This window comes from Adelges cooleyi, unplaced genomic scaffold, assembly GCF_023614345.1.
Source record: "Adelges cooleyi isolate 19-005CV unplaced genomic scaffold, UGA_ACOO_1.1 ACOO_flye_CR_arks_rails_tigmint_CR_PRNA_676, whole genome shotgun sequence".
Taxonomy (NCBI): Eukaryota; Metazoa; Arthropoda; class Insecta; order Hemiptera; family Adelgidae; genus Adelges; species Adelges cooleyi.
Window position 1 is genome coordinate 31,653 of NW_026096378.1, and position 15,910 is coordinate 47,562.

The 15,910-nt window shown below is 27.9% G+C and overlaps 1 protein-coding gene across 4 annotated transcripts; it reads left to right on the plus strand.

Annotated features, from left to right (window-relative positions):
• Positions 1-2,418: 2,418 nt before the first annotated feature.
• On the plus strand, positions 2,419-6,418 carry LOC126845128 (uncharacterized). 4 transcript variants are annotated; one of them, XM_050583685.1, is made up of 7 exons: positions 2,419-2,479; positions 2,606-2,813; positions 3,040-3,147; positions 5,464-5,508; positions 5,736-5,780; positions 6,008-6,052; positions 6,241-6,418. In XM_050583685.1, the coding sequence occupies exons 1-7, from the start codon at positions 2,426-2,428 to the stop codon at positions 6,273-6,275; spliced, it is 540 nt and encodes a 179-aa protein (XP_050439642.1). In that variant the 5' UTR covers positions 2,419-2,425; the 3' UTR covers positions 6,276-6,418. The 4 variants fall into 4 exon arrangements, with proteins under 4 accessions (XP_050439642.1, XP_050439643.1, XP_050439645.1 ...); XM_050583686.1 differs by lacking the exon at positions 5,736-5,780; XM_050583688.1 differs by lacking the exons at positions 5,736-5,780; positions 6,008-6,052.
• Positions 6,419-15,910: the final 9,492 nt, after the last annotated feature.

Here is a 15,910-nt window from a genome sequence, read left to right on the forward strand (position 1 = left end):
AACACATTTTGCATAAATTATAATATTATGCAGAAATCGTCAGTAAACAGATGATAAAAAAGTTTTTCAGCCGAGTCTGCGACCTCGAAAGAGCATTTTCATGTCTCGTTGAAGTACCGAATAAATATAGATTAGTTGTGGAATTATAATAAAAAAAAAAAAATACATGGAGTTTTCAGTTACAGCATAAGCCAAGGAGATTAAAAAATTATGTACAATTATGTTTCTGGCTAAAATTGTAGTGTTTATTATCTGGCCAAAAGTAACTTAACATAGTTTAATATATAGAGAATTAAACCGTTTTGAATTTATTATTTAGTTCTAATTTGAACGTTGAACGTACAACATATCTCTTATCTCTCATCTTCTATATCTTACCCCTATCCCCCACCCACTATCTCCCGTTCCTATCACTCACCCCTATCCCCTATCCCTATCTTATATCTCATATCAGATAACAGCGTAACACTTTTTTCGTTATGCTTTTGTAACGAACGCTTTTTTCGGTTATGTGTCAGAGCTAAGACATGAAAATGTCAATAGATAATTAGGAAGAATATGTTATACAAATATAATCCGCTTTTATCTTGTTTTCTTTAGACGAATTGTAATTAATATTTAAATATTCATTTGACGACTTTCCCATAAATTTTTTTTTAGACAAGATTATAGATTATTTAAAATTTAAACAAGTGTACAAACAAAACTAATGGTATTATTTGGCTTTTAATAATACCTGTTATGACTAAATATCGTAGTTCGTACATAAAAACAATAAAAGCAATAATGATAAATGTAACCTGTTAATTCGTTACATAATAATTATATAGTTTGGTAAATTTTAACATGAATATTTTTTAAATGAATTCTAGAATCTTGTTATTCAAAAGACAGATATATAAACTTAATGGATAGACCACATTTAACTTATTCGGTAAATATGAATTTTTTCTATTTAAATATATAACTCATTAAAATATTAATAAATTTTGTTTAATAAACCTAATTTGATACAAAAGTATTTCTATAATAGTAGCAGAAACATTGTGTATTAAAAAAAAAAAAAAAATGTAATGATTTTAGTATTTAGAAGAAACGTTTTATATGACACCAAAAAGCGATGTACATGAAATGTTGTCGGGTACGTGTATTGTAAAATTATCTTTAGCATTATAGTTTCTAAGAGCCGTCAATTCAGTTAACACATTTTTAAATTTATTAAGAGCACTATCACAATTTTTATCCCAAGTCCACACAATATGTTTTCTCAGTAGACCTCTTAATGATTCAACTAATTCAGATATATTAGGTATAAAAATTCTTAGATAGTTAACCATTCCTGAAAGACGATTGGAGTTGCTTAACATGTTGTGGTATTTTTAATTAAACAATATATTTAACTCTTTCTTAATCAGGTTCTATTCCTTTCACACTAAATATCATACCTAAAAATCTCACTTCCATTTTTTGATATTGCAATTTTTTAAGATTAAAATTAATATTTAACTTCCTCGCCTGTTCTACTACCGGTTTTAATGTCTCATCATGTTCCTGTTGTGTTTCCCCACTCTCAAGTATGTCATCAAAATATACACAAACATTACTAATACAACCAAAATATTTTTATGTTAATTGTTGGAACACTTCCGGGCATTAGCTAGGCCAAAAGGTAATCTTTTGAACTGATATGAGGCAAACGGTGTGCTAAAAGCACAATATTTTTTAGACTCACTCTCTAGCTCACTCTGATAAAATCCGTCTTTGAGATCACATAGTGTAAAATACTTCTTGTTTTCTCATAAAAAACTTATAATGCTCCATTACTTCGTTTCGTTTTGGTGTACAGTATTCTTTTAATTTATTGAAAATGATTTCAACCGTTTCACTCTTTGGCTTCACGTTAAATGTTCTGTATATTTTAACGCCCTCGCTGCCAATTAAGTACAACAAGCGTGCCACTTGCACTTTTTGAGGCTTTTGCGTTGTCTCTGTGGCTTCGAAGAATACCAGGACTTCTTCCTTGAATAATTTGTAATTTTCAGCCACATTGCCAGTTAATTTCAAACATTCTGGTTTATTAATTTCCATAATTAACACTTTATTTCACACGTGCACTTTTTTTTTTTATCTTATTTCATCGTGTAAAAATTAATTAGTTTGCGACTGCGCCATGTTTTAATATATTGTTAGTACATAGAACAATATGTATTATGTCTAAACGACTTCACTATTATTTAATTTAAGATTTTAATTAAAGAAATTACACACAAGTCATGTCATAATTTTATATTAAACAAAAACACAAGACAGTGCCTTTTTTGTGATAATGATAATAGTACTGATAAAATTGACAACACTGTTAATTCGTTACAGCATAACTTAGTTTTTAATTTAAACACTATTTTAATGATTTCTAGGTATTCCTATGACAATAAGAGAATTTAAAAGTGCACTAAAACTTCAAGAGTTTACTGATGCGGTAATTATGAATTTTTCTTAATATCTAAATAGATCTATTGAACAATATACTAGTAATAATTTGAGACACTTATTTCTGTTATAATAGTGATCACATTGTGTATTAAAAAAAATGTAATGATTTTAGCAATTGGACCGCATTTATTATGGTACCACGGGTGATGACGGAGTTAATAAGGCTGAATTAAAAGCTCTCCGTAGTGAATACTGTAATGTATTATCTGGATGTGATAAAGTGGACAGATATCTCATAAAGTGCTACTTGACCGACAACTTACTCAAATATGGATTAACCGAAAACACTTTGTATAGTTTCTATGAAAAATTGCCGCCAAGTACGAAAAATAATAACAATTCAGTAAAAGATATTGTAACATATATATGTGAAATGTAAAGAACTAATAATCACATCGATGTTTTGTGTAAATTATTATCGATAGGTAGTTTGTTTTTTTTTTTTGCAACTTATAACGCGATGATAATAATTGTAATCAATCAACTCGTTAGAAAGTAATATAGTTTGGTAAATTTTAATGTGAATACTTTTATAATTATTTCTAGGTAAATATGTTATGTCAAAAAAGGATTTTAAAAAAAAAGCGAAAGATATACAGTGGGACGTAGATATGTATTTGTGTAGATTTGCCAATGTCAATTTGCCGCTTCTAGGCAAGTAATTTTTTGTGTCTTTATAACATATTGTTTTAGGTTATAGCTTTTACACGCTTTTCATTACCTTGCTAACACATACGTGCATTTGTACGAGTATTTTTCAAATCTTGCAAAATTAATTTAACCCACTTGCCGATGCCGTAGAGGCCTGAAACTTGGCACAAACAGCCATCTCTGATGACAATACAATATCCTGTAATAATATTGGGGCCATTTCACTAAAATTTCATGTGTTTTCAAATCTTCCAAAATTAATTTTGGATTTAGTAATCTACCCACAACTATTAAGTACTTTTAATAGGACTAAAAAGTAAAATATAAAATATAAAAAAAAACTTTTTTAAAAACATGCTTTTCTAAAAAAGTATTAAAACAAGTGTACTAAAAGATAAAAAAATAATTGTAGTACAAAAACCATTTACCAATCAACTGTAGCACATTTTATTTAAAATATCAATTACTTTGAAAACAACCGAAAATGAACTAAAATTTTAAATAATGTTAAACATCTTTAATTTTTGGTTAAAAAGAAAAGCGATTACGTTTTTACCCCTTCTAGTGGGAAGGTCTTTTGATATTTTATTAGCTTGCAATTTTTAATCGATAGCACGTCATTATCTAAAGAATATACCAAACAAATTCAGAACCAACGTTAAAAAAATCATAGCATGTTGAACAAAAAAATAAATTATTGTTAATACATTATTTCTTTTCGACTCAAGCATTTTGTGGTACAGCTGGCGTGTCTTGAATAAAAACTAATTTGGGCGCATTAAATACAAATCAAATTTCAAAGAGCATTGGTTAAATTGAGTTTTGAAATTCCGAGAGGCAGAAGCCTCTTATAGGTCTAAAGTTGTAGTACATAAGCAGAGAAATATTTAGCCCGTGTATTGTTCAAATAATAACATGTTCTCATATAAAACTAAAAAATATGAAGGTTACCTAAATACGAACTTATTTGTTTTAATCGACGTTTATTGTAATTATAAAAAACAACGTAATTTTTAGATTCGTATTTTATTCAATTCCTGGCTATTATCAAACAAAACGTCTTTTCAGCCAAAACTCAAAATTAAAGTACTTTTAAATAATAATTTACCTGGTTGTTGTTTATTTATGGCACTGGTGTCCATTGCTAAAGTATTATTTCATGAATAATAAAAACTATGCGATTATGAACGGTTTTTTATACAATTTTAGAAAAACTAAATCTTTAAACAAACAAATCACTATAAAAATGCTTACTTATATAGTTTAATAGTTTCATATTTTGTTAAGAGGGCGTCGCACCAGTGGTTTTCAGTGGTAATAACATGTTTAAGCAGACTGAATATAACTTTGGTTTTAGAGTAAAAGCGTCCATTATAAAATTAAAAGAAAATAATATTCCGTAGGGCAAGACGGTGCGTTTTATTAAAAAAATAATTTTTTGAAAAGTTACAGTCATTTAAAAATGTTAAAAAAGGTCGTTATTTCTAATCTATGTATTGTGCGTTATACTTGGAATAATGAAAATATGCACCGTCTTACTCTCCGGAATATTGTTCTCTTTTAGTTTTATAATGGGTGCTTTTAATCTAAAATCAAAATTAAGCAAGTTATTTTCAGTCTGCTTAAACATGTAGAGATGAAAAAACATTTTTAAATCACTTTCAAGGATGCTGTGATAGTCCAAATAATAAATTAACTACCAAAATAGAGTCCTAGTTATTGAACTAATAATTACACGTCACAGTTTAATCTTTAAATTAAGATTTTGTAAAAGATTGCCTATACTTTACTCCTTAAAAATGGGCGGTGCGACGCACTCTTAATATTCTTCAATATTGTATCAATATGTACAATAATAATTTTAAATATTAAATAATAAACATTTATTAAAAATATATTTTAGGCTTAAATACTTGAACTTAAACGTAAGAAATAAAATCACTTTATTTCTAAATTTAGAAAGATACTCTCTGGAGCTAATGAAAGATTCGTCCTATTTACAGTTTTCTAGGGTGAACTAAGAAAAAAAGTCCTATCTGACCGTTCCAAGCAAAAAGAAGATAGAATATTTATAATAAGCACGGCAGTTTAGGTATTAATGTTATTTTTTTTTTCATTTTCAAATTTGCATTTTAATAGTTAGGAAAAAAATTACCAACATTTTCTATTTAAGCAAGGTTTAGCTAATTAAAGCGTTGAAAGTATCAATATTTTGTGGTAATAAATAATTAAGTCGTAAAAGGATTTTAATCAGAATCCTTGTATAAGGTTAAAACAAATAATATAAAAACTAATAATTTCTTTTTTTATTATGTTTAGTTTCTGGTAAAGAAAATAAATTGAAGGATGAAAACCACAATAAGAGTAAGTGATGTATTTTAACTCAAGATATATAATTTTTTAATTTATGGATTTATATTTCAAATCTATAAATCACTATTGTCCCCGAACCACAAAACTTTTGAAAAAAATCTCCACTTTAGTCAACAAAAGATATTTTGGTCGTAGAAAAGATACTATAATCCGAATTAATTTATAAGGTTAAAACAAAGTATATAAAAACTAATAATTTCTTTTTTTATTATGTTTAGTTCCTGGTAAAGAAAATAAATTGAAGGATGAAAACCACAATAAGAGTAAGTGATGTATTTTAACTCAAGATATATAATTTTTTAATTTATGGATTTATATTTCAAATCTATAAATCACTATTGTCCCCGAACCACAAAACTTTTGAAAAAAATCTCCACTTTAGTCAACAAAAGATATTTTGGTCGTAGAAAAGATACTATAATCCGAATTAATTTATAAGGTTAAAACAAAGAATATAAAAACTAATAATTTCTTTTTTTATTATGTTTAGTTTCTGGTAAAGAAAATAAATTGAAGGATGAAAACCACAATAAGAGTAAGTGATATATCTTAACTCAAGATATATAAATTTTTAATTCATGGTTTTATATTTCAAATCTATAAATCACTATTGTCCCCGAACCACAAAACTTTTGAAAAAAATCTCCACTTTAGTCAACAAAAGATTTTTTAGTCGGATTTATAATACAAAAACTAAAAATTTATTTTTTTTATTATGTTTAGAAAGCGAGAATGAAAAGGATGTTATGTCAAAATAGTAATTCAAGAGAAGGTTTCAGAGATTTTTTGTTAAGAAAATCAAATTAATGTAATATTTCTAGAGTCTATATTTTTATTAAAAGTTGTTCTATTGTTGCGATTATAAATTCAAGTTGAGTTTTCTCTTGTGATAATTTTATTTTCAAATGGAATTTTTCATTATTACTGGAATTACACAATTTTCCTAAAATAAATTATAATAATAAATGTAATACTTAAATCACAATAATTGTTAATATTACAAAATCATAATAAACTGTTAAAAAATCATTATGAGTTTTTCTATTCCTGTAGAGTTATTTACACTGTTATACTATAGTATGAAAGTAAAACACAATTAGATTAATATAGTTAATAATATTCGTTGACGTTTGTTATGAAACCCAAAATACACAAACGACAATAGTTGTGCCGGTGTAGCACTCGCGTATGGTGGAAAATCCCCACCATATATATTTTTATAAACTGCTGTTACGTAACATGTAATATATTGTATAAATTAATCAAATGGATTTTTCACAAATTTATTCCTGTTCCACAATTATAATATACTATAGGTATTTAATATTTGATTGTTGATAAACTGAAAAAAGTGAGAAATGGACGAATTGCAGTTTAAACATTACCTAATAAGGTAAACATAATAATGTTACCATGTTACCTGACAATATTACATGTTGTAAATATGGTATTTTAAATATTACTTCTCATTTAGATAAAGATAAGGAATGTGCATTTACAACTTCATATCATCCTGAGAGAGTAGCTAGAGTTTTGCTTAAATTATGAAAAAGTACATATTTGTGAAGCACATTTTAAGTCCAAATCTGAAGTTTAACCTTATGTAGTTTGCGCATGCGCACTATCAATTTTTGAAATTCAAATGGGAACCCCTATATTTTTCGAAATATTCTGTTAGCATTTAATATTTTGAAGACAAAACTGTTAAAAACAGTTATTCTTACTCAACTGTTCAAATTAGTGAACTATTAATAAGCGTTTATTGCTATATTAGAGACAAATAATTTGGTTTTGTTTTGAAAAAAGGATAATATATTACCTGAACTATTATTTTAAAGAAAAAAATATACTATAAAATTGAATCAATTGCCTAAATTTTCACTTCGAAATTTGTTAGAAAAAGAACTAATTTTTTCTTTTTTGGAGACTCTATAAATTATAACGAAGCATCATATAGCTAGTGTATATCATAACGCGTATACGGAAGATATTATACGGTTCCAAACCTTACGAAACTGGTTATCGACCAGTCAACATTTTTAGTACATTATTCTCAATTTAAAAAGTTATAAAATATATATGTTACCATTTAAGTTTGAAATGTTCTTATCAAAAAAACTAAGTTGGGAGGGGGTAAAAACAAAAATAACTGGGAAAATTACATTGTATAACAACAATATGAAAAAAAAATATTTTAATTTCTTATTAAACCCTATGAGATATTGAGTGGTTCATGATAAAAATATCACCCTGTATATACGAATTTATCAGTTTCAAAAAAAAGCAACAGATATTATATTACTAGGACACATTTTATGAAAGCGATATCAAACTATCTACTTTAATATAATATACGAGTATAAAATATAAAATATACTAAACATATATTTTATACCATGTTTATTGTATAATAATATTGTTCCAGGAACGAGTTTTTAATACCGTCCCAAATGGCATAACTTAACATCAACATGTTCTTATCATCAACTTATTTTTACAAGGTCAAACTCAGTTAAGCTATCAGAATTGTTTATAGTGATAAAAAATAATATACATTTTATGATGTTACACTTATTTTAAAATAACTGGAATTGAAATTCGTTATTAAGTTGTAGTACATAAGCAGAAAAATGTTTTGCACGTGTATTGTTCAAATAATAACCTGTTTTAATATTAAACTAAACAAATATGCAGGTTAACTAAACACGAATTTATTGGTTTGAAACGATACCAACTGATCTTATTTAATACACTATACGAATACTATTTTTTGTAGTTAAAATAATTAGTGTAATTTTTAGCAAAGGACTCTTATAAATCTAAATGTGTAAAAAATAAGTAGAGAGATAACGTGCATATGTATTGTTCAAATAATAAAAAACATGTTTTGTACTGAACACAAAAAAATAATACTAACGTTTGTCGTATACAATTATATCGGTTTGAAAACAAAACAAGAATTATAATTTTGCCTGCGAATTTTATAAAAGTCATACCATATTATCTGAATTGAATATACGAATGCCTAAAAAAAGAACTCTTAATATATAAAGGGTTATACCCGTAATAGTAAAGAACCGGGTACCTGAAACGCTACATACAGAATGATTTTTTTATCATGAGCCACTCAATATCAAATTGGTTCAATGTATCCATAACATATTAAACTGAAAAATTTCGTTAATACAGTTTTTTTTTAATATCCGGAAAACTGTGTTTTTTGCAGATTTCGTATATTTTAACAAAAACACCTAAAATCTTAAATTTTCTTTATCAAATCATTACAACAATTGTATGTAGATCAATGCAGAATGATGCTATTAAGTTTTGATACTCAAGTACAATTTTTGGGTTTTAATTTGATAATTGTTTGAAAGTGATTCTATTCGAGATGACTCGTACAGTAGATTATAGGTATTATGGAATCAAAGCAACGAGGGGACGGAGAGGTCACAGGTCTACAGGAATTATTATAAATAAAAGTGAAAAATTGAATAAAATCACTTTCAAATTAACGCTTTGAAGCTTATTTGTAAATTCAGCACCTCAATTTAATTCTTTCTTACTCTGCTGGATTATACTATGCTTGGTTTTGACTGTACTGGCTTGAAAATACTAATTACTGATTTGCATCGAAGCGTTTATTCGAAAGTGATTTTATCACTTTAAGATTTAAAAATTCCTGTAAACTTGTGACCTACCGTCGCTTCTATGCCCCGTTCCCCACCATGCTCCATCCCCGCTATGCCCCGACCCCACTGTACTGGTTTTTCATATTGTTTTTATACAATGGGATCTCAATTTTTCAATTTTTTTTTTGTTTTTACCCCCTCCCAACTTAGATTTTTTGATAGCAACTTTTGAAACTTAAATAGTAACGTATATATTTTGATATTTTTTTAAGTTGAGAACTATGTACTAAAAAATTTTGGCTGGTCGATAACCAGTTTCGGGTAACTGTTTTTGAAGTTGTTGAAGTTTCTAGATTAGAGCAGGAGGAAAGGTGGAGTGTAGTATTTTTTATCTGCGCGCAATTCCCCTCCCATCCTAACTTTAAAACTCGTATAACTTAAAAACAGTTATCCGAAACTGGATGTCGATCAGTCAAAACTTTTGTACATTATTCTCAATTTAAAAAGTTAATAAAATATATACGTTACCGTTTAAGTTTCAAATGTTGCTATCAAAAAACTAAGTTGGGAGGGGGGTAAAAACAAAAAAATTCTGTAAAAATTGAGATCACATTGTATAACAACAATATGAAAAAAAAATGTAATTTCTTATTTAACCCTATGAGATATTAAGTGGTGCATGGCAAAAAATAACTCTGTATTTAGTGATATATAGTATTACCATATTTTTTATAAACCCTTGTTAAGGAAAAGAATTCCGTCGACGTCTCTGAGAAAAATGACAAAAACAATTTATACATAATATATATCCATCATCCCGTTTTGTAATAATAAAAGTAAAGAGTGGGATCCGGATAGGGCTCCCTTATAGTGTCTTTGTGGTCACGCAAGCTTGAATATGGCGAACCGACCACTGAGAGACGCAAGGCGGGAAAATAGGGGTTTATCATCAGAACCCAGAAGTATACCTACCAACTCGTCGGTCGTGTAATATTATATTGTATATGTATATAGAGTGTAATAAGAATAAAAATACATATGAAAGGTATGATTTTTTCGGGTTGCCCGGGAACTAGAGATATGATATAGGAACAAGAACCGAGCGTTACCTATACGCGTTTTGTATAGCCTGCAGTATTTTTTAAAAATATTTTTATTAATAGTTATTAAGATTGTATACACATAATAATACTTGTACCCGACTATAAAATGTTACACGCAAACAATGTAAAATAGAACAAAACTTATATATGCTGAGTTGACAAATCAGAGAGACAGATAGTGACGTACACAAGTGTTACCCTAGCTCACCCACAAACACTGCACGAAAGCGTCCAGTTCTTGTTTTTAATACCGATTGTAACAAGACCATCGCAAGACCAATCAAAATTAAAACTACACATTTTTTTTGTAAAATTTAACACTGTTTAATTTGTTAGATTTTAAAGATTTTTCATTAGTTTACTTTGCTTCAGTAAATAGAATTGACAACAAGTTGATCACGTTTAAGTGATTTTGTATTATTTGGCTGGCTACACTATGGTCTTGATTAGAATAAACCAGTTTTAGAACCTTATTTGTTGTTTGTGTTGTTGATAAAAGCTCTGATATTAGATGCTATATATTAATCTGTGTGTAAGTTTAAATGTTACAGCAATAATCGTATATGTGTCAATAAACCCGATTTAGATTATTAGCTGATAATCATTTAATCACTTGGGACCTTTTTTAATTATTTGGAAATTTTTATTTAATATAATTTTAAAAAAATGATGTAATTTCAAATTTAAATATTATTAGTCCCCTGACTTTAAGAACTAAATGTAATTACAAATAATTTGTTATGTTTCAAAATTATTATTTTAGTGTGTTCAATGATTTGCATTTTAATCGACAGTTTTATAATAACAAAACTGAATATTTTTTAATTATTTTCATAAATTATTTCAAGGTACAATTATATTTTATAGTTTTGTCTATCTGCTAAATTATCTCAACAATTTCGTATACATATCAATGTTTAGTACTACAATACACGACGATTTCACAAATCGGGCTTTAAGTTTTGAAATTCTTGTATTATTGTTTACATTTTATAGTGTAACCGTATCGAATACGTACTTTTTTTTTATAATACATAAGGTGTTTAAAAAATTGATTATGAACTTGTTATTGTAATAAGGCCACAGCAGATGTTCTTTAAATATTTATTTTCAGACTTAAGCATGACGTACTACTAACAAATACTTAAAACACGTGTAAATAAATTTATGTAATCAACATTTTTTTTTATAAAAAATTACCAATAATTGTTAACAATGTTTTCGCGATTTTCAGCATTCCTCAGCATATTATTAAAAATACTTTTTATTAATAGTTAATAAGATTGTATGCACACAATAATACTCGTACCCGACTATAACATATTACACGCAAACAATGTAAAATAGAACAAAACACATATATGCTGAGCTGATAAATCAAAGAGACAGAAAGTGACGTACACAAATGTTACCCTAGCTCACCAACAAACATTGCACGAAAGCGTCCAGTTCTTATTTTTAATACCGATTGTAACAAGACCATCGTAGTCAGTCGTCGGTCGAGCGTTACCCCTCTACGGCCACTTGGTCAGTGGGATCGCGTTCGGTCCGACGAACATTTCTTTTGTTCAGTCTTTAGCCATACTTCACTTGCGAATCAGTTTCTGGGGCAAGCACTTATGATTACTGATTATTTTCTCGCTAAACTCAACTCAGTGTCCATGTTTTATTTCATCAACTCAAACGAAATTGTTATTAATGATTTTTTTTTCTCTAAATTAATCTTTCTTATTTTCTATTTCAAACAGTCAAATAAGAGCTATCTAGATACACCACCTTGGGAAGCTATAAAACGCAGCCCTAGGAACTTTTCGACTACGCTGAGCGTGCTCAATGCTGTTGGATAACTTGCGATAGCTGAGTTATTATATTGTCCATAAGGAAAGCTTTGCGCAGTCCTCCCGGAGCGGAGTGATGGTCGGTCCTTAAGACCAGTAGCTCTGTGTGGAACCAAAGCGTGAATAACTTTGTTTATAGGCAAGGTTGTTGTGTAGTCCTCTAATATACAATTAAAAGTCTGTTATCAGGGGGATATGCAGCAGGCTAGGTATTATCACGCAAACAACTGTTTGATAAATGTAAAGTTCACACAAATATATATATATTGAGTTTAGTATCATATACAGTATTCATCACCACATTCAGTGCCCAAAAGGGACGACTGATTTAGAGTAGGCATAAGTGTATTTCTCTATAAAAAGTTGAGTAATAAATTAACTTAATCTACGCGGGATTGCTACTCCAAGATCGTCGCTGGACCAAAAACAAGGTACGTGGAAAACAACTTATAATTATATATATTAGAGTAATAGTATAATTAAAATAAATTAGAGTAGCCAATATGGATATGAGTTTAATTTGGGTTTGAAGGGTCTATAACACATATCTTTAGCCAATAGTTGTTAAAGTGTTTTGGAAAAACATTATGAAAAAGAAATGATAGATTGCATACCTTGTTAAATTATTAAATAATTAATGTATAAATTATGTCAACGTTTAGGCACTGAAAAAAATTACAAAGGAATGTTAGAAGATCCACTTTTAAAAGTGATAATAATGTTAAAAGTGGATATGAGTGGTTGTCCCTCGAAAAAGCAAACGTAACTTCACCAAAAACCATTATTATTATTTTGACAATACGGCGAAAATTAGGGTAATAAATATTAGTACAGATCAATTGTGTATGTTGGTTGAAAACTGGAAATTTGCGTCCTTATTTTATCGGTATCTTAGAAGTACTTTACTATTCTCATTCTACGAAGATAGTATAACATTCGAACAGGTTTTTACTTACTGGGTTTAATATAGTTAATTTATTGTACAATTTCTGTATACTACAGAAGAGATTGTTTATTAAAGTGATGTTTTTTTGAGACCTGAAATTCAGTAATTTGTAGGAAGCTTGACAATACTTTATTATTCTCATTCTGTGTTAACAGTACGTACTAGTACTGCTACTATTAATTATAACTTAAATGTATATTTGGATTTATATTTTAATTATATGTTAAATATTTATTAGTGTACGATAACTTTTGTAAATCAAAAAAAATTACAGCTGAAAAATATTTTATCCTTCTATTAAACAAAATCATTATTAAGATTACACAAAAATAATGTGATTATTAATGATGTATAGGTATGGGCCGAAGACACATATTTTTGCGTCTCGGTATGGATAGAAAATTTGTTTTTAATATTGTTATTCTTATAACTTTGTAAAGGAAAAATAATTTAACTAGGTCGATTTAAAAGATACTGTTTTGTTTTTTGTGTGTGTATATATATATAATAGTAGGATATTGGTGTGTACTTAACAAGTCACTATTTGAACAAGTATACAAAATAACACATCAAAATATATGTAGGTACCTATGTATAATTCTTATTTCAATAAATAGCACGACCTAAACCGGGTTTTCAAGATGAATTATTTAGAAAAGTAATAATAATGATAAAACATTATAATATTTTCAAAAGGTTCTAAATTATTATGAAAAATAAAATAATAAAATTAATGCCGAGACCAATAATTACAGCAATATGAACAAAAATAATATATTTTACAAAAAAAATACATTTTATATATTTATCCTATACACGATATATTTTTCTAAGACTTGTTATCGACCATTATTATTATTAATTACATATTTATTTGTTGATTTTATTGTTTTATATTATATGTTTATTAAATTAGTACATTTTTGTATGTTGTCATTCTTTATTTTCTGACGTCATTTGTATATATTTGATATTTTTATTTAGGTTATCTATTTCCCGATACGCAGTTTCCTTTGTATTAACTATTTTGTCATCACTACGTATTATTGTTTATCCGTTTACGACAGTTCACTAATTTGTATAATAGTATACAAGTTCTTCTTATGTATTATTGTCAGTACTTTAAAGTCAGTTATTGCTGTGTTAGTTAGTTTTATTATTATAATATTGCTTAACCGTACTGTATGTTTACGATTTACTATAAACAGTTTCTTAAAGTTTTTAGAAGTTTAAAAGGGTTCTTTTTATCTTTATTTTCGTCCTATATCTAAATAGTAAGCCTAGCTTATTAGACCCAATTTTAGTACAATTTTCAGACCTTAATTTATGCTCAGTAGTCACGTAATTTTACAAATCACAATACAAAGTTTTGTACATCTTGCTTTCAGACAGCAGCACAAAACAAATAGCCGACCTGATTTCTTTACCGTTTAAAGAAAAAAAAAACCAGTACAGTGGGGTCGGGGCAATATGGTACTATAATGCACGCAAATTCAAACGTTCAAAAACACAAATAATACATCGAGGTAAAACGAAAAAAACACATGTTTTTCGTAAAAAAAAAAATAGTAAAACTATAAAAATTGTATTTGTAAAACCCATCCTTGTCTTTACGTAAAAATCTAAAAAATGTACAACGATAACAGCTGTTTGTCTTTTGTTTATATTTCAAAACACTTTTAACACAAGTTTTATTCAAAATTAAAAATGTTAGTAGACTACATTTAAAATCTAAATTAAAACTTTTAGTGTGCTTATATATGTAATATCTATAGACAAAATCGCTTTCAGATAAACACTTCGAAGCGTATCTGTAGATACATATAAAATCACTGTCAATAATTTGCTTAAACTAGTATGTTTAGTATAAGGTGGATCTAATTAGGGCAAAGTAATTTTCCCGCTTTGTTTTGTTTTTTCATACTCTTTTCAAATGTTACTTTTTGAGTTATACTGCGTTGATCTAAGTGTGCGAAATACTATTGTAACCTAACCTGCGCGATTGTAGACATCATATTAACGCATTAAAAAAAAGTAATACATATCACTTTTTGTTAATGCGTTTTGGCGGTAGATAATATGATAACAATTTGTTTTAACAACCCGATAGTAGGAACGGTATGTTGTTTACACAAACAACCAACAACCAACACTACCACAGTAATGGTTACAAAGATATGATAACGTGTTATCAACCATGTTTGAAAAAACAAAGTTACCCCATTTTACGGTACTCATTAACAGATGTTACTTATTCGAATCAAAGAGTATCCCATTATTTCGGATACCCGTTGGTTTCGATTATTACCCGTTAAAAATCAAAAGCTCTACTTTTCTAGGTACACGTATATTCAATTCAGACAGTATGGTATGGTTTTATAAAATATGTTGGCAAAATTATAATTTCTGTTGTTTTTCAAACCGAAATATTTTTAGCGTTAAGCATTCTCCATTTGTATAGTACAGCAAATCAGATAACTTGGTATCGCTTTTATAAAATGTGTAATAACAACATAATATTTGTTGCTTTTTGTTTTTTTCAAACCGATAAATTCGTATTTAGGTCACAATGATATTTTTTTAGTTTTACATGAAAACATGTTATTTGAAAAATACACGTCTAATATATTTTCCTTCTTATGTGCTACAACTTTATATCTATGAGAGGCATCTCTGTCTCCCAGAATTTCCAACCTAATTTCACCCCAAACGAGTTTCATCCATACGCATAACATGAATTTGTTTATTAAATTTCAATTCCTCACGAGCCTTTTTGACACTTTTAGTGTCGTATACAATTGTAAACATAATTAATCAAATACTCTATTACTAAAGTTTAGCCTGTCACTTAGAGTTCAAATTAAACCATCATTA

Coding starts and splice junctions, on each gene's coding strand:
- LOC126845128 (XM_050583685.1), top strand. CDS start 2,426: ATGACAATAAGAGAATTTAAAAGTGCACTAAAACTTCAAGAGTTTACT. Junction 5,509..5,735: donor GGATGAAAACCACAATAAGA/GTAAGTGATGTA, acceptor TATTATGTTTAG/TTCCTGGTAAAGAAAATAAA. Junction 6,053..6,240: donor GGATGAAAACCACAATAAGA/GTAAGTGATATA, acceptor TATTATGTTTAG/AAAGCGAGAATGAAAAGGAT.